The sequence below is a fragment of the Notolabrus celidotus genome, chromosome 2 (genome assembly GCF_009762535.1).
Source record: "Notolabrus celidotus isolate fNotCel1 chromosome 2, fNotCel1.pri, whole genome shotgun sequence".
Taxonomy (NCBI): domain Eukaryota; kingdom Metazoa; phylum Chordata; class Actinopteri; order Labriformes; family Labridae; genus Notolabrus; species Notolabrus celidotus.
In genome coordinates this window covers 8,121,930-8,146,798 of record NC_048273.1, presented here as the reverse complement: position 1 = coordinate 8,146,798, position 24,869 = coordinate 8,121,930, and the positions used below count along the sequence as shown (strand labels likewise).

Sequence of the window (24,869 nt, the reverse complement as noted above, 5' to 3'; positions counted from 1 at the left end):
TGCTTCATGGGATCTCTGTTTGAACGGATGCATGAAAGGTATATAAACACAAACCTAAAGTCTGAACTCAACAATCAGAATCTCTGCTTGTCAGCCAGCTCACTGTTTTCATGGCTGCACATGTTATGTCACAATGCGAGTGTATTTATGTAATATTTTGGGCATGAATGCTTTTCCTCAGCTGAAAAACTTATGTCTTCCTGCTCTTTTGCTCCTCAATTGTGTTCATTGTATCAAGAATGCACGAGTGTTTCTGTGACAACCAGGAAGAAACAGAACAAGGCTTTTCCTGGGAGGGAATGAGGTAAAGGGTCAGTTCACTATTGGCTGGACTGGAACCATTGTGGACCGGACTGGAAGTGGAGTCCCAGCTGCAGCATAAATCTCATGAGCACCATTGAATGTTATGAAGCCTGGAGTCTTCGATTAGACAGAAACTTGGCAATCAAAGCGGAGTGTGCCTGACAACAATAGCATGATGATGATGATGGTGCAGTTTTCATGCACTTCTTATTATCTTGAATAGAAGCTCACACAGAACTGTTACTGAGAGACTTTAAGACTAGGGGAGAACGGGGTTGGTTGTCACTTTGTACTGTTTTGATGATTGCTCATTATCAAAACATCTTTCAATAGTCATTCCTATATTAAATTGAAACTTAAGGTGTTGACTTGAAATGTGTATCCCTCTCATTTTCCAACTCATTGTAACAAAGAGGCAATTAACTATCAAATGGGTTGGTTGTCACACTATGGGGATGGTTGTCACACACTATGGGGTTGGTTGTCACACACTATGTGGTTGGTTGTCACACACTATGTGGTTGGTTGTCACACACTATGGGGTTGGTTGTCACACACTATGTGGTTGGTTGTCACACACTATGTGGTTGGTTGCCACAATGGTATTTTCATGGGAAAAATATTTTTAAAAAGGCAAGAAGGCAGAACTAAATTTGAAAGTTTAATTGCACTGACAAGTGATAGACCTACATAACTTAATGCATTTTAACATAAAATGAGGAACATGAACAGGAAACACATCTTTAGGCCAGCCTATATAACAACATAAAGAACAAAACAAATAGGCCTAACAATAATGGCCGACTCAACTAGGCTACATGCAGTCACTGTCTGAGTTACAGTGATGGCAAATGTAGGGTCTGCTCACTCCAACTCATTTCACCATGCAGGATTTTGCTAACATAGGGGTTGGTTATTACATGTGACAACCAACCCCAAAGAGAATGTGACGACCAACCCAAACTGGAATTTTTTGCTAGCATCAAGGCTAACAACCATCTAACAACTAGTTAGCTAGCTAATAAAAATCTAAACTATTGTTTTCCCCTCACACTTTGTAAGGGTAACACTTATTTTGTTATAAACCCATCGTTTAAAAGCCTAGAAGAAAAATACTGAGGAGCTGAATATTTACAATTTGACATGAAAAACACAAAAAGTCCTCTCACCTCAAGTTCAGCTGTCTTACTCCAGAGAAAACTATGTATACTAATTCTGGAAAAGTCCATTCCCCAATTTGAAAGACAGCGCCCTCTGGTGGCGAGATATAATGAGTGTGCCAACCAACCCGTGTGACAACCAACCCCGTTCTCCCCTACACAGTTTGTGTTGATCTGACTTTCTTTACTTTAAGGATACCTGAGAATGGAAGTTTGAAGAGTGAGTGATTGAAGTTTAAGAAACTAGAGCTATCTAAGACATTTGCTGCTCTGCATGTGCTTTAAAAGTTTCATTTTGAAAGGTTAGAAAAGTAAACATTTCCTGCTGAAGCAAAATGTAAAACATTAGCTGAACAGGGATTCAATGTCGATAAAGATTCAAGTCAAGTCAACTTTATTTATATAGCACATTTAAAAACAACCAGTGTTGGCCAAAGTGGTGCTTTACAAGGTAAAGAGTAAAAAGTACAAAGTACATGAAGACAACAATAAACAACAACATAACAGGATATTACTGTCCTCTTCACGAGGAGAAGGCCAAAGATAAGAGATGTGTCTTCAACAAAGATTTAAAACATTCAACAGTGGGGGCCCATCTTAATTGGAGTGGCAAGCCATTCCAGAGCTTGGGGGCCGCTGCTGCAAAGGCTCGGTCTCCCCGGGTTTTAAGGCGACTTTTAGGCACATCAAGGAGCAGCTGGTTTGTTGACCTCAGTGCTCGAGCTGGGTTGTGAACATGGAGAAGATCAGCCAAGTAGGATGCTGCCAATCCATTTAGGGCCTTGTACGTTAGAAGCGCAATTTTAAAATCAATCCTGTGACGGACTGGGAGCCAGTGGAGAGCACGCAGCACAGGTGTGATGTGCTTCCTCTTTTTCCTGCCAGTCGGGAGGCGAGCAGCCGCATTTTGAACAAGCTGCAGACGCTGAATAGACGACATGTCTAAGCCCCCATACAAAGAATTACAATAGTCAAGCCTAGAAGTAATAAAGGCATGTACCACTCTTTCTAAATCGTTGGGAGGGAGATAGGCCTTCACCTTAGCTATGAGTCTCAGCTGGAAGAAGCTGGCCTTAACCACAGAAGATATTTGTTTTCCAAATTTGAAGGCACTGTCAAAATTCAATAAATTACAGTAAGAATCTGCATTATCTTGTACATAGGACCTGCATGTATAATTTACTGAGGCTGCACAAATAGTTTTCTCTATGGCAACAAGAGCATACATAATAAACACGTGACAGAAGTCTAAATTTATTGCGATGTAATACAATTTAAAGAAAATTAAACAGACGATGCTTTCTCAGTCAGCATGCGCTCATTCCACCAGTCTGATGAGTGTAACGGCCAAATTCCACCAGATCCGATGTGTTGACTTCCACTGGATCCGCTCTGTTGTGTTCTGGCTGCGTCTCTGGCTCGGCTCCATGCTGCGTCTTGGAAACCGACAGCGAATAGGAGACGGACCGTACACGGATCTGGTGGAAGTCCTGGGTAATGGTTGTGCTTTCACACCATTTAGATGCAGTAAGATGAAGCTAAAGCTAGCTACCAGCTACCCTCAGATTCATCTCTATTATAGATCCTTCACAAGATTGTGGAATCTTTACTTGGGGGGGGCCTGGAGTTTCAGCATGGCGAGTGTTATAGTTTTCATTTTTAGCAAGTTTGTGATCAGAGTAGTTTTGGTCAATCATGTTTCAGCAGGCAGGAAAAACAGTCTGTATGGAGAGCAAAAGCAGGAGGAACACACACAGCTGCATTGACATAAAGGCTCTTGTCTTTGTTAATCTGAGGAGGATTTCTGTCTCTCTATGAACAGATGTCTGCATGAAGAGCAGCTAACAATCTGTTCTAGATCAAACATCATCATGAGCTGCCCTCAGATTATTTGGAGCAAATTTAGTGTTTAAAAATAAAAACATTACTTGGATTTATTTCAGAGTCAGGAGGAATATGTTGCAGACAATATGTGTGAAATAAAAAATACACACTCTTTCATATTTGGTCATTTATCACATTCGATTCAGTCATTGTATTATTCAACCTTCAACCTACAAGTACAGGGTTACCGTTACAACCGTATTTGACTTCATCGCTATCTGCTCTTTTGTCTCAGCCGTCTCCCACAGTCCCAGACCTAGACACTTCAGATTTGTTTATATTCATTTGAATAGGATAACCAAATGAGCCGCATGCAAATGTGCAGCGAGCTCAGACCTCTCCGAGTGACCTGAGATGACTCAGGAAACACTTTAGACACAGCTGAAGGAGATCTGTGGACATTCACTCCCCCTGTTTTATCATCACCTCACCGTCTTCAGTCTTTTCCTTCTTTGGGATTTAGTGTTGGCCTTTAAGTGTTTTTTTAAGGTACTGAAAGAGTGATCAACAAACCTTTTTATTGACTAGAAAGCGATGTAAGATGTGGGTGCAATCAGCTCTGAATGAGGGTAACGTGATAAACCCAAGAAATGGCGCCCACTGTGCTTCAGCAGCTCTGCAGTTTGTTACGACTCTTTCAACAGTTGACGTTTTTTGTCGGACAGATCTGCACAACATGAGGACCTGAGTCTGGGTCTTCATTTATTAAACAAAGACAGCTGTGAAATCCAGATTAAGAATCAAGTCATCCTTAAACCTTTATTTTCTTTTTAACTTGCAAAAGAGTTGAGCTCTAGCCAACATGTTTATACAGTATCTCACAAAAGTGAGTACACCCCTCACATTTCTGCACATATTTAATTATATCTATTCATGGGGCAACACTGAAGAAATGACACTTTGATATAATGTAAAGTAGTCAGTGTACAGCTTGTATAACAGTGTAAATTTACTGTCCCCTCAAAATAACTCAACAAACAGTAATTAATGCCTAAACCACAGACAACAAAAGTGAGTACACCCCTAAGTGAAAATGTCCAAATTGAGGCCAAAGTGTCAATATTTTGTGTGGCTACCATTATTTTCCATCACTGCCTTAACCCTCTTGGGCATGGAGTTCACCAGAGCTTCACAGGTTGCCACTGGAATCCTCTTCCACTCCTCCATGACGACATCACGGAGCTGGTGGATGTTAAAGACCTTCCGTCTGAGGATACCCCACAGATGCTCAATAGGGTTTGGGTCTGGAGACATGCTTTATCACTCCATCACCTTTACCCTCAGCTTCTTTAGCAAGGCAGTGGCCATCTTGGAGGTGTGTTTTGGGGTCGTTATCATGTTGGAATACTGCTCTGTGGCCCAGTTTCCAAAGGGAGGGGATCATGCTCTTCTTCAGTATGTCACAGTACATGTTGGCCTTCATGGTTCCCTCAATGAACTATAGCTCCCTAGTGCCGGCAGCACTCATGCAGACCCAGACCATGACACTCCCACCACCATGCTTGACTGTAGGCAAGACACACTTCTCTTTGTACTCCTCACCTGGGTGCCCCAACACACACTAGACACCATCCAAATAAGTTTACCTTGGTCTCATCAGACCACAAGACATGGTTCCAGTAATCCATATCCTTAGTCTGCTTGTCTTTAGCAAACTGTTTGCAGACTTTCTTGTGCTTCAGCTTTAGAAGAAATGTGAGGGGGTGTACTCACTTTTGTGAGATACTGTAGATACATAAACCGGGTAATCTTTCACACTTTGTCATCTATTTGTCTTTATTTTCCACACTGCTCCTGGCTTTATGTGATTTGTCCAGAGTTAATTTTGATGCCTCTTTTGGGTACTTGATTTTGCAGATGTGTGAATACAACCAAAGTTTGAGGGTTGAAGGGTTGAGCAAAGGAGTATTGATAAAGTTGCATCATGCATCAGAGGTATTTGATGATGGATTTGGGTTATGCAGATTTTGAGAAAACAGGATTTTTGTGGAGCCAAAATGTGGCTCAGTGGGTAGAGTCGGTCGTCTTGCAATCGGAAGGTTGGCGGTTCGATCCCAGCTCTGGCAGTCACATGCCGAAATGTCCTTGAGCAAGACACTGAACCCTGAATTGCTCCCGCTGCTGATCAGCTGTGTGTGAATGTGTACGAATGAGATTAGCTAATACTGATGGTCCCTTACATTAGCAGCCTCTACCATCAGTGAGTGAATGCGCTGTGAATGGGTGAATGCGACGTGTAGTGTGTAAAAGCGCCTTGAGTGCTCAGACAGACTAGAAAAGCACTATATAAGTACAAGTCCATTTACCTTTACCATTAGATTAAGGTCAGGAATATATTAAATTAGAGCTGGGCGATATTGAAAAGCTGGTTATCAAGTTTTCTTAGGATCAGTGATTTTCATTCATGTTTGTTCACAATGATTTGCCCGTCATGGTCAAAAGAAGTTTCAGGACCAAACAGAAGTTGTGTTTTTGCTTCAGTCAGCATCAGCATATCTCTCTGGCTCAGTTCTTCAGCTAGCCTCTTTAGGAAATGTCTGCGCTCCTGTTTAGATAAGAACTGTAGCATGACATTGCAGTCTTCACAGAGTGTTGTTCCTGCTTTGACCCTGCTGTTTGCCTCCCGCTGTATTATTTCCTAACCTCTACCCTCTGCTCTCCCTCCACAGCTTCTGCCCCAGTCAGCAGCAGCGTGAGTAGACGCCGTGCCCCCTCCTCGGTGACTCCCCTCTCGTGGGAGAAACACAGCGTCGCCGCCATGTCGAGCATCACCATCGACCCCGAGCTCAAGCCCGGGGAGTTTGTCATTAAGAGTCTATTTGCTGAGTTTGCTGTGCTGGCGGAGAAGAAGATCGAGATGGTGATGGCTGAACCGCTGGTGAGTCCGCAGGGGGGTGAGAGCCGGTGTCAAGAAACACAGGAAATGAAATTCAATACGCAACATGTGATGCGGTCCACTCTGCTGAGATAACCTCCTCTCTTTTGCAACTGACTGACAAGTCTCAGGCTGCAGAGGAGAAGCTGAAGGGTTGTTTGAGGAAACAGGCAGAGGCTCATGAGCTTTATGAATGATTCAAACACTGGATTGATTGTCATTTGACCGCCCTGTTCCTCGAATCAGTTTCTTTATTCTGCTTACTTCTTCCTCTTCTCATGGGACTGGGCGTTGGCGTGGGCAGGGAAGCTTAAAATAAAACATCAGAAGTTTTCTCACTACACCTGAGTCACAACATACTTCTGTTTTTCTTCTTCAAAACAAGCACGACAAACTAAAGCAGGCCTTGGAAATACATGCAATGTGCTGATCGGGGATTTCTGGTGATGATGATGTTTGTACAAAAGAGGAAGAAGCAAGAAGTCTGCATTTTGTGTGAGAAGGTCACCGAGTCTGGAGTCATAAATAAACTTTGAGAGCAGATTTCTTAACATCCAAAATAAGACATTGCTTTTGTTTCTGTACATTTCAGTGAGATTATCAACTATTGTGTTCAATACACACCTAAAGAAGAGGCCAGAGACAAGCTTCAATCACTTTTACTAACTCTGATTGAAGTCTGAATACCACCCATAAAATCTTGATCCCATGAATAAAACAGCTGCTGATGGTCGTTGGCGTTCTTGTGTGCATCAGTGTATGTTTGCGTGCCTCAGCCTGACCTTGTAGACGGCACAGGAGAAGGAGAGAGAACCTGAAGCCTACACCAAGTTAAGTTTTTGTTGTCACACGTGATCTGAGATTTAGTCCCCAATAAGGAAATCTGGCTCTCTTTGCGATGGTGGGTGTTATTATGGGACCCTTACCCCAAGGTTTAAGTTACCTGACTTGTTGGCGATTTGTGTGCAGATTTCATAAAACGTCATCCTGCTGGTGACTCCTTAACTTGAACCATATCTGTGGCGATGTGAAGCACCACCTAATCTCAGTCACTCTGTTTTTATTTAACGTCGCTGAATCACAACAAAAGTTATGCTCAGTTTGATCAGGAGTAGGGGAGAACGGGGTTGGCTGTCACACTTTTTACTGTTTTGATGATTGCTCATCATCAAAACATCTTTCAATAGTCATTCCTACATTAAATTGAAGCTTAAGGTGTTGGCTTGAAATGTGTATCCCTCTCATTTTCCAACTCATTGTAACAAAGAGGCAAATAACTATCAAAGACACTCATTGTGACATTGTGACAACCAACCCCATCACGGGGATGGTTGTCACACACTATGTGGTTGGTTGTCACACACTATAGGGTTGGTTGTCACACACTATGGGGGTTGGTTTTCACACACTATGTGGTTGGTTGTCACACACTATGGGGTTGGTTGTCAAACACTATGGGGTTGGTTGTCACACACTATGGGGTTGGTTGTCAAACACTATGGGGTTGGTTGTCAAACACTATGGGGTTGGTTGTCAAACACTATGGGGTTAGTTGTCAAACACTATGGGGTTGGTTGTCACACACTATGTGGTTGGTTGTCACACACTATGGGGTTGGTTGTCACACACTATGGGGTTGGTTGTCACACACTATGGGGTTGGTTGTCACACACTATGGGGTTGGTTGTCACACACTATGGGGTTGGTTGTCACAATGGTATTTCAAAGGGAATTTTTTTTTTAAAAAGGCAAGAAGGCAGAACTAAATTTGAAAGTTTAATTGCACTGACAAGTGATAGGCCTACATAACTTAATGCATTTTAACATAAAATGAGGAACATGAACAGGAAACACATCTTTAGGCCAGCCTATATAACAACACAAAGAACAAAACAAATAGGCCTTACAATAATGGCCGACTCAACTAGGCTACATGCAGTCACTGTCTGAGTTACAGTGATGGCAAATGTAGGGTCTGCTCACTCCAACTCATTTCACCATGCATGATTTTGCCAACATAGGGGTTGGTTGTTACATGTGACAACCAACCCCAAAGAGAATGTGACGACCAACCCCAACTGGAATTTTTTGCTAGCATCAAGGCTAACAACCATCTAACAACTAGTTAGCTAGCTAATAAAAATCTGAACTATAGCTTTCCCCTCACACTTTGTAAGGGTAACACTTGTTTTTTTATAAACCCATCGTTTAAAAGCCTAGAAGAAAAATACTGAGGAGCTGAATATTTACAATTTGACATGAAAAATACAAAAAGTCTCACACCTCAAGTTCAGCTGTCTTACTCCAGAGAAGACTATGTAGGTGAGCTCTGATCCTAATTCTGGAAATGTCCATACCCCAATTTGAGAGACAGCGCCCTCTGGTGGCGAGATATAACGACTGTGCCAACCAACCCGTGTGACAACCAACCCCGTTCTCCCCTACAGATGTAAATTTGAAGTATTTCCGTGATCGATTTTCGGAAATGTTATCGATCAATTTAATTAATCATTAAATAAAACTTGGATGTTTTCCATATAAAAAGTAATGCCAAATGTTTTTTCCCCTGAATCAAAATGTCCTTCACGACACAGTGTGTATAACTGATGGTACTGAGTAGCTACAGATCATATTGAGGTGTTCCAAACGTTAAACACGCTGAATATCAACTCATGGAGAAGGCTCATGATCTCCGCGGACATACAGTCGTATAAACTGAAGGCTCAGACTTCAACAAGAGAACTGAACAGAAACATATTTCAGACTCACAGTATCCACTTTTCTGTCTCTTCCTTCTAATTGAGAAAAATAAGCATGTGAACGCGGTCAGGTGTCAGCCGGGAGCGAAACCGGGTCATATCAGTCCGGCGGCAGAGAAAAAAAAGCGCTTGTAGAGACCTGTCACTCAGCTGCAGCCATCAGCTGAGCGTCTCCCTCACGTTTAGTCAGCTGATTCACATCGAAACATGCTTTAAGGAGGTCTGCTTTCAGTCCCTAGAGTCAGAACGAAACATGGTGAAGCAGCGTTTAGTCACTATGCACCACATATCTGGAACAAACTCCCTGAAAGCTGCAGGTCCGCTCCAACTCTCACTTCTCTTAAATCAAAGACTAAGACTTTTTTATTTGCTACTGCCTTCCTATCTTAGCTTATTTTAACTCACTTTAAATGCAAATTTTAATCTAATTTTTAACATATTTCTAATTTTCCTTTTCTTTTCTGTTTTAATTATATTTGTCATTTTAATTGTGCTCTTTTATGCTTGTCTGAATGTTTCCAATGCTTTAATGTTTTAATGTAAAGCACATTAAGTTGCACTTGTGTATGAAATGCGCTATACAAATAAAGCTGCCTTGCCTTGCCTTGCCTTTAAGCTTAAAACACCTCCCTGATAGCTGAACAAAATATGAGACCACATGATGTCTGTTCCATGTGATAGAAAATCAAAACCAAAAAAGTGCTTGAGTAAGTTCTTAACAATCAATTAATCCATACTCAATTAATTGCTAACATCCCTGATCAGGAGGTATGTAGACAGCAGTAACAACAACAACACAAATATGTCCCACCTTTTCACACATGAGCTCCTGACATGTCAGATAGTTTTCAGGAACTTCAGCCTCTCACTCAGACGCTCTCTGTTTTACCTTAAGCTTCTGGAGGATAGAGGGTGCAGGAGGAGGACGAAAAGGTGTCGTAATCGTGACTGTTTATGTCTTAGTATCACCACAACATGTACAAAGATGTTCCACATTTACACAAACGATTGAGGTGAGCAGCAAAGAGTAAAAAGCAGAGAAACTCAGCTCACTGTGAACAACGTCATCGCCCTGCTCAGTGCTCACTTTGCTCAGTTTATCTGCTGCGTTCACACATTGACTCACCCCAACTTATGTCCACATCTTCCAATAGGCTGCAGGAAAGTCTGCATAAAGAGGGGATGACGTATTTATCTGTTTGTGTTCTTGAATGCAGCTCACCTGGACGGCGTGTGTGTGTGTGTATGTGAAAGGAGCTTTTCCCTCTATCAGGGTTTCTTCTTCTCATATCAGATATTAAAAAAGTTTTCTGCCAGTTTTTTCATGTTCTTCTGGCTGCTTTCTTGTGCAGCTTACATTTTTGCTGCTGCGTTCAGTCCAGAGACTTGAGGCAAACTTTCAGGGCAGTTACATGAAGTCCTACTTCTCCCTGAATCAGCTGATCGCAGTCATACTCCAGGGCTGTTCTCTCTCACTCGTTGCTTTAATCATGAAGAGAAGTGATGTCATGTCAGTACTAAAAGTATGAACCTCTTCCTCTGTGTCTCCCTCTAACAGGAGAAACCTCTGTCCCGGTCCCTCCAGAGAGGGGAAGATGCACAATTTGACCAGGTGAGTCCAGAGCTGTGGGTGTATATTTGCAATAATCTCATTCTCTGATCCTCTCCCACCTCCCCATATGTGTGCTGCGCAGTATTTGATTCCCCCAGCTCCACCCACTCGATGGCCCGTCTGTCCCTCATATTTAGCTGGTGCAGAACTCTTTACAATAGACCTGCTTGCTGCAGAATGCTTTGTTCAGCACAACACAAAGCCAACGAGGATATGGTGCTATAGATCCAGCTGTCCTTTTGTGAGTGAGGGAGGAGAGAAAATGGGGATAGAGAGCGCAAAAAGTGAGAGTGTGGAATCGCTGTGTCATCCTCAGCAGTAAATCAGCATCGGGCGCTGGAGTGAATCTGCCCCGTGCCATAAGGGCAGAGGGAGCAGTTGCATAACTCTGCTGCCTCACATCCATCATCAGCCTCCTTCATCCTGCTGCACTGACCCTCACACACACACACACACACACACACACACACACACACACACGGACTTCAGTAGTTTGCATACTGACCACTTCATCTCATGTTTTATGTACCCTCTGAAACATTCACTTTAATTTGAAGTCACCAAAGCTCTTATTTCTTCTGCGTTTCCTGTAAACTAATCCCTCCGGTCATCTTTACGTGATGATGTCATCGAGCCTCAGGTTTTAAAGCTTCAGTCTTACATCATTATCGATGCGTTCGTGTTCATAGGACAGCCTTTTCTCTCTCTCTCTCTCTCTCTCTCTCTCTGCATATGAGCAGAAAGAACAAACACATAACTATGTTTACATTAAAGATCTGCTCGATAGAGTAGCAGTCATATGATGTCATCCAGCAGCAAACAGCCTTTTCTAATCAATAGCTACAGTATGACACCCTTTAGGTGAGAAAACATCCGGTCAATACTCGTCCTATGCACCACTCCGTTATCGAATATCCACTTTACATCTCTGCTCGCGGTGCTGCATTCTTCCCACAGTGTAATCATTTCAAAAGCATGTTTTAACGGTGCATTTTTCTGTGCTTTCACAAAGAAAGAAAACATGTCGGCCAGGTTAGTCAAGCAATAACACTCGAGAGGGAGCAGGTAATGTTGAAAAGGGGACAGGAATGAGGTTGCACGTTGAGTTCTAGCAGGTAATCACAGCATGCTGATTGATTTTAAACAGAGGTTAGTTTAAAATAGTAACTCAGTGTTGAAATGAACAGGATAAAAGCTAGTTAGCTGACTGACTGAATGTGGCTACATAAGGCTGCATTATGATGTATTCAAGGATGGGTCGGTAACGCATGATCAGTGGAAGCAAAACTAGCTCCTTTAAAAATGTATTGTTGTGAAACAACGTCTGTTTACTTTTCCACACTGATTCAGAGCGCGTTATGTAAATCTACAGCTGATACATGTTGCTGTTTATCATACAGTGTAAATCAGCCTAAGGCTGGTGGCTAACAGTTTGCTCTTCTGCATCTGCAAGGTTAATGTCAGAAATCTAGGTGCCAAAGACTCGCGACCCCCACTGTCCCTCAAAGTGATTTAATGTGGCTTCATTTAGCTGGTCTGTTGAGAATGACCCTACCTATATAAGATACTCCTTTATTCGTCCCACAACGGGGAAATTCATGGCAAAAAGGTGTACAGTACAAGAATTTCAACAAGAATATATATAGAAAAAAAATGTCCATCAGAGACGACAGCTTGGCCATAATTCTCCTGTCAGCCACCACCTCCACAGGGTCCAGGACTGAGCTGGCCTTCTTCACCAGTTAGTTCAGTCTTGCTCCCCTGTATCCTGTCCGCCCACAGCAGGTGAAATCCTTCCAATGTGGCATTTGTGTCCGGTGTTAGCTCTGTTAGCATGATGCTACTCTGCCAGCATTCCCTCAGATGCTGGGTTAGCTCATCCATCTTATCGTAGATGGATCTTACATTCCCCATAACAGTGAGTGGAAGGACAGGTTGATGTCGTCTTTCTTAGCTTGCGCCTCAAAACCATTCTTGCCTCCTTCTCCTCAGCTCGCAGGGAACATCGGGCCTAGCATCGGTTAGCATCGACATGCTACGAGCTGCTAACAGCTGATCTCGTATGTAAACAATGTTACCATGGTTACGCGCAGGAACAAAAATAGTGAAAACACCACTGCAAACGTAGCCAGTTTGGTGTCCATGGCCAACAAATGAGTCATTAAAAGTCATGACAGGCTCCAAATACAAAGATAACTAAACAGATATGAAAAAAGGAGTCATCTGGCAACAAGAAAAGCAGAAAATGTACTATTTTTAAATAACTTTAAAAAAAAAAGAAAACATTCTGGAAGACATCTCACGACCCCCCATTTATGTCTCGCGGTCCCCCAGGGGGTCTCAACCCACACTTTGGGAACCCCTGCACTAGGTCACAAACAGTGCATAAGTACTAGGTGGTGCAGTGGCTAATTTCTGTGTAATAAGACCTTTTATAACACTTTTGGAATGCCCCTTTACCTGGTCTTAACCACATGTTGTGTATGATTGCATCTAATGTTTGTTTGTTGTTGTTTTCCAGTTAATAAGCTCTATGAGCTCGATAGCAGAACACTGTTTGCCCTCCTTATTGCGCACACTGTTCGACTGGTACCGGCGGCAGAGCGGCACTGAAGACGAGTCGTACGAGTACAGACCTCGCTCCAGCACCAAGTCCAAAGGGTGAGACGGTCTACTCCAGTCATTTTGCATGTTTGTATTGATCAGTTTTATGGTGCACTTCATTTAAAGATATTCTCTCTCTTTCTTTCTCTCTCACTCTGCAGGGATGAACAGCACCGGGATAAAGATTACCTTCTGGAACGGAGGGACTTAGCCATAGATTTCATTTTTTGTTTAGTTTCAGTGGAAGTTCTAAAACAGGTGAGTTATCTGACACTCAGGTTTGTGTGTGTCATGTGACTGTTTGCAGAGAGAAGGGGACACACAGTGCAACTTTAAACTGACTTGTATTATATGCAGGTACTTGGATCTCTGCAGAATCAGTCATGTGTTGTTGATATTGTAGGTTAAATAAAAAGGACATCGCTTCCCCTTTCCGCATGTTTAATAGACGTAGGATTTCTTGCTGTTGCAGATTGATTTAATTTGTGCTGGAATAGTTTAAGTTAATGGAATTCTTTAATTCTTTGTCCATGTTTTATTGCTGGTAATCATTAACCCGGTGTGCCAGCTCGTTGTTTAACCCCTGAAAAGAGAGCTGGCATCACTTTCCCTCTTTTGTTGTCTGACTAACGATTTGCAGACTCAAAGAGATACAGTAGTGTTTAATAGGTTTGTTCTGCTTATCTATTTATCTTCTGTGGTACTGAAATGAATTGCAGTGTTTTTCAGTGAAGTCTATCCCCACAGGGGGACACAGTAAATAAACACAATGGCAACAGACCAACTCTCTACTGAGAGTGTTTCTAAAGTGAAGCGTCCAAATCTAGGCAACATGCTGAACTGAAATCCAAACCCTGGAGACCAGAGCTAAGTTGTCCTTGGCTCTGCTCCGGCAGGGAGGGCCCTGAATGGTAGCAAGAGAGAAAGAATGAAGACTATCAATGCCTCTAATAAAAATCTATGATTCCTTGTGTACGTCACAGATTCCTCTTCATCCAGTGCCAGATGTTTTAGTACATGAAGTTCTCAACCTGGCATTCAAGCACTTTAAACACAAAGAGGGGTGAGTAAACATCAACACACGCAGAAAACACTCAAACAGATAAACAACACTTGAAGAAGAATATACTCTTGTGTGTTGCTTTGCTGCAGGATGTCATGCATATCTTTCCTTTATTGTAAATGAACTTTATCTTCAGGCATGGTTTAGGGTTGCATGAGCTTTATAGCAGATTCAAATGCAAGATCAAAGTTTCTCCTTGTTTTATCTCTGCATCCCTGCCTTTATGTGCACTTTCAAAGGTAATAATAATAACCGTACAACAGGGATGATGCAGTTTAGCAGCACTTTTAAGAAAGGTTAGGGTTAGACTGGATCACTGTTAGACCTGCAGATGAGTGTAACAGCTTTTGAAGTCCTTCCTGCTCTCCTACAGTCTCTCTTACAGCAGCAGATTGTCTCTCCTCTGACACCAGATAGTCCGACATTGATGTCATGAAGACTGTGGCTTTGATTCATACATGATTGGCTGTGTATATGACAAAAAAAGATGATGCCTAATTCACAAACCAGGTGCAAAAGGTTAAATGAACCACAAACTGTGCTGCAGAAAACATTGCGTCTCTCTGTGGCCTTGTGCTGTTTGGGCGTATTAAATGTCCACGTTTGCATTAATTCGGAGCAAAACTGGCCACTTCCTCTGCAAATTGCAAAGAAAGTGTAATTCACTAACCCTGGTGCTAACAGTGCAGTTAAAGTGAAACTTTACTGCCTGATGAGAGTGCACTGCAGTTTTTTTAAAAGCTTTTTTTTTGCTCTGGTGACTTCAGGCCGATGTTTACATGAGCTAAGTATCCCTGCTTTGGACCTTATTCTGAAACGACTGTATTCCTGCTGAGCAAATGTATATGAAATATTCAATGTGCATAAGTTAAATCTGATACACAAAATGTTCTTATTGGAATAATAAATGAAAAGCTAGCTTGTTTATACACATGTTCAGTAGCAGATTTGAGAGAGACATCCTTCAAATGCACCAATTGATTCAAGATTTTAAATCTGGAGGACGTGACTTTATAAACTGTATCATTAATCTTGCACAAATTACTGTCTTGCAAAGACCCTCAGGTTTTAATCTGTTTTCTAATCAATCCATCAATCTTTATTTATAAAGCCCTTTTCGTACAATGACATTGTAACAAAAAGTGCTGTACGTAAAAACAACATAAAATAGAATAAATTAAAAGAAAGAAAGACCCAACCCCAGCCCGACTCCAAACCCACCCCACAATCCTAAGGTTAAGAACACAATATATGCAACAAGAATAATAATGATACCAATAGAAATTAAATAAATAAATAAATGAAAAATAAAAAATACATTTCTGAACGAACTGAGGAAAAGCTCTCATGATATCTTAATGAGGAAACACTGGAGGTAAAATAAGATGTTAAAACTCAATACAGGAAATTAAATTCACCAAAATAAAATATATTTCTAAGATAATAAAACACTAAAATATTAAACCATTGAAAGAAAATAAAATAAAATAAATAATATCAAATAAATAAAAAGTGACTAAACTTTAGACTAGATAATAATAATAAATTAAAAAATAAGTAAATACATAAATAAAGTAAGGTGTAATAAAACTGTTATGAGAATACGTTTTTGTAAACTCTGTGTCTCATGCTTTTTTGACAGGTACTGTGGCCCTAACACTGGCAATGTGCACATCATTGCAGACCTGTACGCTGAGGTCATCGGGATCCTGACACAGTCAAAGTAAGCACACTCAACTGAAAACCAAATCCTTCTTTACCCTCTTGTCTCTCATCTATTTTTTAAGTGCATATTTTTGTCTGTTTCTCTGTCCTCAGGTTTCAGGCGGTAAGAAAGAAGTTCATCACAGAGCTGAAGGAGCTCCGGCAGAAAGAGCAGAGTCCCTACGTGGTCCAGAGCATCATCAGTCTCATCATGGGCATGAAGTTCTTCCGGGTGAAGATGTACCCTGTGGAGGATTTCGAGGCTTCGTTTCAGTTCATGCAGGTACATTTCCGTCTGTTATTCGTGCGTTTTTTTTTTTTTGTTTGCCACAGTGTCTGCACAGTCAGAGTGGCAGATATGTGTGCTTGCTAAATTGCACCAGACATCTTATTTCACTGCTGCGCCTTTGTTCAAGCTCAGCAGCTCTCTGTAGCGGTGGCTCATAAAGCTCGATGAGTAACGATCAAGGGTGGGGTTTGCCAAGAAGTGTGTGTGTGTGTGCTTCTGTGTGTGCTTGTGTGCGTGTTTCTGAGTTGTGAATGGAGTGTTTTTACTGGCCCCTATTGAGTGCATAAAAACACACTCCCTGTTCTGTTAACATTACCCTGATTTCTTAATGTGTTAATGGAACAAAGTATAGTTTATGTCCATCCCTCTTTTTCAGCACTTTGCATTCCTTCTCTTCTCTCCACCTGACCTTTTAGGCTCTTGACCTTTGCAGAGTTTTTTCATTCATAATGATATTAAAGAAACTAAATGCAAGTCAGCTCAGTTTGTCCTTTATTAAAGTCAGTGATGCATTTAAAGAAGTGCTTCTTGCATCATTACACCTTCTTAAGAGGTCGCAGGATGCTGGAACAGGGTTATATCAGAATCAGAATCAGAAATGCTTTATTTATCCAAGGGGGGGGATTCAGTCATTACAGTTGCTCTATACACAATAAGTTATACAAATACAAAATAAGCTATGTAGAATATAAATACATGGTTGAAGTCCCCGGAGATCAGGAAGAGGGTGCTCTGGTGGTCTGTCTGGAGTCTGGCTATGGCAGCGTTGAGAACGTAGGATGCCGTAGTCGGGTTGGCAGAGGGGGGATGTAAACAGCCACCAGTATGACATTTGATAAGACAAAAACAAAGCGGGGTGGCCAGGCAACTGTAATGCGAGTACAAGTTAAAGTTGGTGATGTCATGGTGAAAAACAGTCCACAACTCTCACCAACTGAAGGCCAAAAGAGGTCACAACTTCAACAAACTGCCAGAGAAAAATCTAACAAAGCACGATGGAGAAAGAGGAGAAAAATCAGAGAGAAGAATGGACGAAGAGGAGCGACTCTAAGGCTGTGTTCACACTGCAGGCAAAAGTGGCCCAAATCTGTTTTTTTTTAGGGTCAAGTGACCAGGTCAGATTTTTTTAGAGGCAGTGTGAACACTCAAATCTGGCCCAAATCAGAATTTTTCAAATCAGATATAGAATGCTACTTTTTTGTAGGCTGCATAAACATTACACAGAAGTGACAGCGTGGACTTAGAGGCACCAGACAGAGTGATGAAGCAGCAGAGGAACTTATAGCGAGTTGAAATTGTGTGAATATGTTTGTGCAATTTCCGTGTAATACATGCAATGAAAGTATCTAGACCTGTTACCTGTTTACTGAGATACACTGGACAGAAAGAAGAGTATATGAAAGATATGATTACTGTGGAGCTGTGGGAGGAGGTTACACTACCCCACCGTAGTCTAAAACTGCAGCTAATCACACTTACGCTGATAGCCAGGTTGTGAAACTCTGGCGCCAATATGTGGAACAAGATACTGAACGTCTAACCGGATTTAAAGGCATCTTGGGTCGTGGTGCAAATCAATAGTAAAAAGGCACACAGCTTGTGGATTCACAGATTTGAGGGTTCATACCATAACCGGTCTGTTTTTGAAAGTATATTGAAAGAACTTGCCGAACAGGGACACAGAAGAACCTGGCTGCAGTGATAAAAAAAATGAACAAAAATGCTGACTTCCTCCATGTTGACGTTTGTGAAACAGCTGCATGTTACGTCATTGTAGGGCTGTCAAAATTGCTCCAGAATGACGTTCGAATATTCGCTCTAAAAAACCCATAGGTTCGAACCATTCGAATATCTATATTTGCCCATTATGTCAATAACAGGTGGACAAACTAATACAAAAAGATAACTACTTGTATATGTGTTTTTATTTAAGCTATAACATGCGTAAAACACACCTACAGATTACAAAACAAGTAAATGACCTAATGGCCTGTACCGAAACACTTTTAAGACCGGAGACCTTTCGCTCGCTCGCTCGCCCCCCTCCCCTCTCTGTGCGCAATGCGCTGAGTGAGTGCTGAACAAGACTTGTGCGAGCAATTAAAGGTCCTGACTCTTGTCCCTAATATTGGCAGGCTTCATTCAGGGATTGAAGCAAAAATTATTAACATTAATTGAAGTTAAAAACGAAAAAGTAGTCCACTTACATTCTTGGCGCTTGTATAAAAAAGAGAGGAAAAACTTCATTTTATCCCAGTGTCCCTGATTGTTGGGCTCTTTTAGTCCGCTGTCAATGTAGGGTCTTAGGCCTGACAGGTTATTTGCCAAAAACACAAGACAGTCAGTGTGAAGAGGCCCGATCTCTTTTTATTCACTGTATTCCCAGCGGAGGAAAAGACGCGTTCAGAGCGCACTGAGGATCCGAGGACGGAAGGATTTCTCTCTGCAGTCTGCTTCATGCTGTGCATGTGCGACTCCTGTGACCTGTCCCTGACCCGTCATGCAGTGTGCCCACTCGCAAAACAGCCGCCGATGTGGGTTTTTTCCACAGTCGAATATTAATTTTCACAATCGAATCTCCGTTTTTTAAAATATTCGAATATATATTCGAATTTAGAATATTCGTTGACAGCCCTACGTTATTGTTACTGTTCTTTTGCGCATGCGGGGCAGTTTGGTTCACACTGGAATCGGATACAGGTCACATTATAGAGGTGATGTGAACAGGCAAACAAAAAATTGGAATTGAGCGTTAAGCCTTGCAGTGTGAACGTAGCCTAACAGGCTGCATGCACACAGAAAAAAAATTATAAATGAGATAAAACAATCTGGTAACTTCTCATTGACCAAATTTTAAGTTTGCAGCACCTTTGTGTCAAACTCTACCCCTCCTGCATGTTTGTATCCGTGTATTTCTTCATATTCTTCATGCACATGTGTGTCTCTTCTCAGGAATGTGCCCAGTATTTCCTGGAAGTCAAGGATAAGGACATAAAGCACGCTCTAGCCGGCCTCTTTGTGGAGATCCTTATCCCTGTCGCAGCAGTGAGTAACATTTTAAGGGATTTCCACAGTTTCACCTCTTCATCGATCAACCCCTGTGTGTGCTGAGCTGTACTGGAGTCCGTATGAATCCCATGACAATGACTTGTTTCCTCAGGCCGTGAAAAATGAAGTCAATGTGCCGTGCCTGAAGAACTTTGTGGAGATGCTGTACCAGACAACGTTTGACCTAAGTTCCAGGAAGAAGCACTCTTTGGTGAATATTATATCATCCTTAATTTATTTCTCTTCCTCCCCGCCCTCTGCTAACTCTCTTCCCTCTCCTATTGTCATCCACTTCTCCTGTGTTTCAATCCTATCAGCTGCAGCACACCCACTGTCTCATTGTTATCCATAAATGCTTGATTTTGAAAACAAACCTCACTGAAAGTCCATCATATTTACAAAAACTCTCCTAACTGTCCTGTCACAGCTTCATCTAACATGCTGAGCGCTTTAAAGTCTATACTTCAGTCATTTCAGTGACACATCTTGAAACCTGTTGCCTTAATCAAGATCTTAAAGTAATCAAGCAGCTCTAGTCTGGCGTTGCTCTTCTACTCTGTTGTTTTGAAAGCTTCTGTGCACATAGTTTTATTTTCACTGATGAAAAAAAAACATTTAGGCCTTGTTCAGACTGCAAGCCCAGAACTATTTTTGGCGTATCCAGATCGTATCGAGTTTGATTTATAGATGTATTGTGAGCAAAAAGAACAATGTGCTTCTTTTTTTTTTTTTTTTTTTTTTTTTTTTTTTTTTAAAGTTATATTTTTGGCCTTTTTGCCTTTATTTGAGAGGACAGCTGAAGAGAGACAGGAAAATGTGGGGAGTAGAGAGTAGGGGAAGACATGCAGGAAATGGTTGACCGGCCGGGAATCGAACCGGCAACCCCTGCGACGAGGACTGTAGCCTCTGTATGTGGGGCGCTTAGACCGCTAGGCCACCAGCGCCCCAGAACAATGTGCTTCTGAAAAATGCAATTACAGTCAGATGTCTGCAGCTGGTCTAAGTCCGGACCACAGACTGTTTAAAGCATGCACATGGTCTCAGTGGACCTCTTCATATTACAAGCCTGCAACAGTGCCATCACAAAGCTGTGCTGCCATCACACCTGTACTTTCATACAAAGCGCAATATTGGTGACCCAGTGTGTGTCTGTGATTCACATGGCGTTAAAATGTTGCAGGAGCACACACGGCACGTTTCCAGTGATCCTGTCTTGTCACCGTTGCGCCCAACCTGCAATCTCCGGCCACCAGAAATGAAGCCAATGCAGAAATGTTAAAAACTGCAGTTCCATGAGCGTCCACTTGAGGCTGGCTGCAGAAACACTGGAGACAACATGCACGCCAATTCAAAACAGCCGATCTTTACAGCAGAAATAAAATGTTTACAGCCTGGTTCAAAAGATGAGTGTAGTCTGGATAGCTCATTTTTTCATAACGCAGCAATTTCAAAGATATTAAGGTTACAAGTTTACCATATTTAGAAGCACAGCTGACTTGATTGACAGGCGGGAACTCTGTAGCTGTTAGCGAGGAGGCTCAAGGCCCGCCTCTTTACGTCACTATCGCTCAACAGGATTTAGGTTGAGTTCAGCATTTCCTATGTGGCACCCGCCGCCGATCAGCTTCAAAACAGCGCTTCAGAAACAGATGGGTGACGTCACGGATACATCCATTTGTTATACAGTCTATGGTTGAGCCTCTGTTTCTACCTCCGATGCTGGCACAGTGGTAGGGCAACTTTGTCCCCAAATATCGCCTATTAAACTGGTGATATGCAAAGAGCTAGTGACGTCACACGTTTGTTTCTGAGGAGGCGTTATGAAGGTCAAAGATGGAGGGTGCCATATTTGAAATGCTGACTTCAACAAACTACTAACTAATCTAGACACAGCAAGAGGTGGACTTGAGTCTGTAGCCTAGCACCCATCTGTCAGTCAATGCATGAATCTTAGCATTAATATTATTTAAACAGAAGAGTTATTAATACGATTACGCTTGTTCAGTTGTCTTGAAATGAGAATTTAGTGGGAGACCAGAACTATTTTTTGCAACATGCTGTAATCGTGTTTATATCTGCTGTAAAAAAGGACGCTTTCCTGTGGCCTCACGTGTGCAGACTGCCTCTAGTGGACACTTTAGTAACTGCAGTTTTTTTGCACTTCTGCATCAGCTTCGTTTTGGTCGTGCCCAGTGACCTGACAGCTAGATTCTTGCAGTGCATGCCCACTGACCTCCATGCACTGAAACCTTCATCCTTTAGTAACAACACAGTTAAATGTTGCAGGTTACATCATTAACCCAAACATTAACATCTGTAATGTCTGGACACACACACACGTGATCTGATGACTTGCAAAAAACAGAGTGAGCACTCCTTGAAGATCTTTCCAGAGAATCTGATGTGCTTGCAGTCAGAACAAAGCCGGACACTGTGTACTCACTCACAGACCCTCTCTGCTGTTTTGATGCTGACATTGTTCTGCCCGGTCTGTCCTCCTCCTCAGGCTCTGTATCCACTGGTGACGTGCCTGCTGTGTGTCAGTCAGAAGCAGTTCTTCCTCAACAACTGGCACATCTTCCTCCAGAACTGCCTCTCGCACCTGAAGGTATGAACATACCGAGCCTCTATACAAATGTGTTTTGGCTTGAGAGTGTCTAATCTAGTTTAAACCTCAGAGGTCTTGAGACTCGTGTTATGAAACCTGTAATCAAATTTAGGTGTTTTGTTGACATTATCAAAGATCAGCTCATAACTTATGTTTGTTTTCATGAGGCTCATCGACCTCTGAGGATACATTTATTCCTAATATGAGTAAACAAATCAAAATCATATTATGACTCTCTGATTTAAGCACATCCTGTAATATCTCTGACAGAAAAGCCTGTCATGGTGTGCTCTGTGTTTTTTATCTAAAGTTCATAATGTTCTTTCCCCTTCATTATCAACAACCAGATCTGGACAGGAATAGCACTTGATTTGATGCAGTTATAGAAGAACCTTTGACCTAAATAAAGCTCAGATTCATGCTCCAAACGGGCGAAAGCATGCACGAGATAAAAGTGTATCCAGAGTTTATTTCGCCTGGAAAGGAAAACAATCAAGTAGCATCTCTTAAACATCTCAGCTCACACACTGTACATGATCTCAAGTGCTGTTTTAACTCAGGTCTGTTAATGACTTCCTGTAAACCAATTACAAACAGATCAAACCTACTTTCCTCCTCTCCCCCGACCGTCACGGAGCCAATTCAGAGTCTCATTGATGAAATTACTGACTGACCGACTGACTCAATGACTGTGTGTGTCCGCATTGATTGCCCTCTGTGGAGATTGTGTGATCATGTGGTGGATAGATTTGTCTGTGATCGTAACCTGCAGTGGTTTTTAATGGTTGTCTGTCCTCTCAGTGATCTCATTCCAGCCCTCTCCTCCTCTCAACCATCGTGATTGTTGTAGATTTGTGATCAGTCGGTGTTCTGGGGTGTTGCTGATTCTGCGCTGAACGTATTTGATGGGTTTATGTAAAGGACGACGTGTGGTGTTGATCTTAATGATTCAGGGCTTCTTGTGTAATTAGTTGATTAAACCCTGTGGCTGCTCTTTAAAATCCATGACCGATCAATCTCTTTATCTGAATAACTCACAATAACTTTAATTTCTTTAATGTTTACTAACAGTCAGCTGGGAGTGTCATGTTTTTATTTCCCAGAAGGCCTCATTGTGATCCGTCTGCCCTCCTGCTATGATTAACAAATAACTTAATTTGCATACTCACTTCTGACGCACATTAAAGGAAGGACAAAGAGAGAGGTATCGTTGTGAGAGGTCAGGTAAATGAATGGTCCATGTAATGTCTTTATACGATGTTAAGTCAGCTGAACTCTTTGAATGAAGTTGCTTTCTTACCTTTAACTTCATTCAGTTGTTGTAAACACAAAGAGCACTTTGCTTTAAAATCTTAGCTCCTGTGAGGAGATTTTAGACAGCTATGAAACAGACTAAATATTAACACAGATTCCTCTTTATGAACTACAAATGCAAACAAACCACCAAAACAAGATTGATCATTTCTATATTTGATTTTCCAATGCCGAAAACGGATTAAAGGTTTGCTCCAGAAGAAGATTCTCAATAAGTGAAGTGTTTGACCGTTAAAGGAAACAGGATGAGGTTTAAAGTTAAATTTTAAGACTTACAAATGCACCGAATGAAATCAGCGAAGAGAGTAGAGGTTAGGGATGGGTTTTGATTTTTTAATATCAGCATATTCGTTAAATAATAGCAATTCAAACAGCTCATGTGACTGTTATCACAACTTAAAAGTGTGTCTATCAATTGTTTTGACCAGCCCAAGGTTGTAATGAGACGGTCTCTGTCATTCTAAACGATTGCCGCTGATCTCAGATACACCGGACCAATCATACCCCTTTTCGATCGAGGAAGTTTCAGGGCCAGTTCAGAGCCGGCACTCAATTGAGAACCGTTTTTTCAGGTTTCGACTGCGAGAGAACCGGCTCCTAGCCGTGAAAATCGGTTCCAGAGCGGCTCCAACTCTTTGCTGGTCTAGAACCGCGAGCCGCTTACGTCAGGGGCGCAAACCAAACATGTTTCCGCCATTGTCCTGCATTGAAAAAATAAAAGACACTTATGGATTCCAAGGCAAAACAGTGGTCGGCCGAGGAGACAAGCTGCCGTTGTCCGCCATCGTTGTTTTTGTCAGGGAAAGTTTGCGCTAGCGCTGCTGGGAAAAGCGGTTACGTACATCTGACGTCATGACGTGCCTCTTCCATGGGCTCGAGCAGGCGGAAAAACAAACAGGTGCCGTGGTGGTTCGCGAGTTTAACCAGCTCTGAACCAGCGCGAGCACCAGCCCGGATTTACAACCCGGTTCACGTTGGTCGAAAAGAGGTATCAGTCCTTTATTTCAAAATGACGACACAGGAGTGCCGCTTCAGCCTTTTCGTAAACAACCAGCTCCCGTCGCAGTGAGGTCCATCGAATCCGCTAAATCAGCCGAAAAACTATTCCCAGTCATGGAGTGTCTATCCCACTCTCTCTCCTTATTTAGGTTTCAAATTAATGTTGAACAGTTCCCAGTGACCATCAATTAGTATTTTTGCTTGAAATGCCTGTACGTAGTAGAGGTACTGCGTCATCCATAAGGGGGCGCCACAGTCCACCCAAACAGGAGCTTTAAACAGTTAGCCGCTCAATTGAAATTCTGAAACATCATCAGCAACTATATTGATATTAGATTGATGGTTAACTCAAATTATAAGCAAACATGACAGATATTTGATGGTTCCAGTCTCTCCAGTTTAAATACACTGAACAGCCCAAGGTTTTTGGACTGTGTTAACTTAGAGATTGGAAGTTAAGAGTCAGTAAAATGACAGCTTGTCGTAGCTCCTGTAGTGATGTATGAATCCTCTTCAGCCTCAGTGAAACAGTCAACATAAGGGCTCCCTAAAAAGGAGTCCTCGGTCATCTGGAAATGGTTTGGCTTTGCAGCATGACCTTGGGCAAACTGCTGTCCGCCGAGAGCTCCGACTTAAGTCTAAGGCAT

General features: G+C 42.1%; 1 protein-coding gene across 1 annotated transcript in view; it reads left to right on the top strand.

Moving 5' to 3' along the window:
- fryl (furry homolog, like) overlaps nucleotides 1-24,869 on the top strand; it is a 117,991-nt gene that overhangs the window by 39,982 nt on the left and 53,140 nt on the right. Inside the window, 10 exon segments of the mRNA XM_034702267.1 lie at nucleotides 6,017-6,225; nucleotides 10,540-10,593; nucleotides 13,115-13,254; nucleotides 13,359-13,455; nucleotides 14,181-14,260; nucleotides 15,903-15,983; nucleotides 16,079-16,247; nucleotides 19,206-19,298; nucleotides 19,414-19,512; nucleotides 21,808-21,909. Coding sequence (XP_034558158.1) covers nucleotides 6,106-6,225; nucleotides 10,540-10,593; nucleotides 13,115-13,254; nucleotides 13,359-13,455; nucleotides 14,181-14,260; nucleotides 15,903-15,983; nucleotides 16,079-16,247; nucleotides 19,206-19,298; nucleotides 19,414-19,512; nucleotides 21,808-21,909 — 1,035 coding nt within the window. The 5' untranslated portion in view covers nucleotides 6,017-6,105.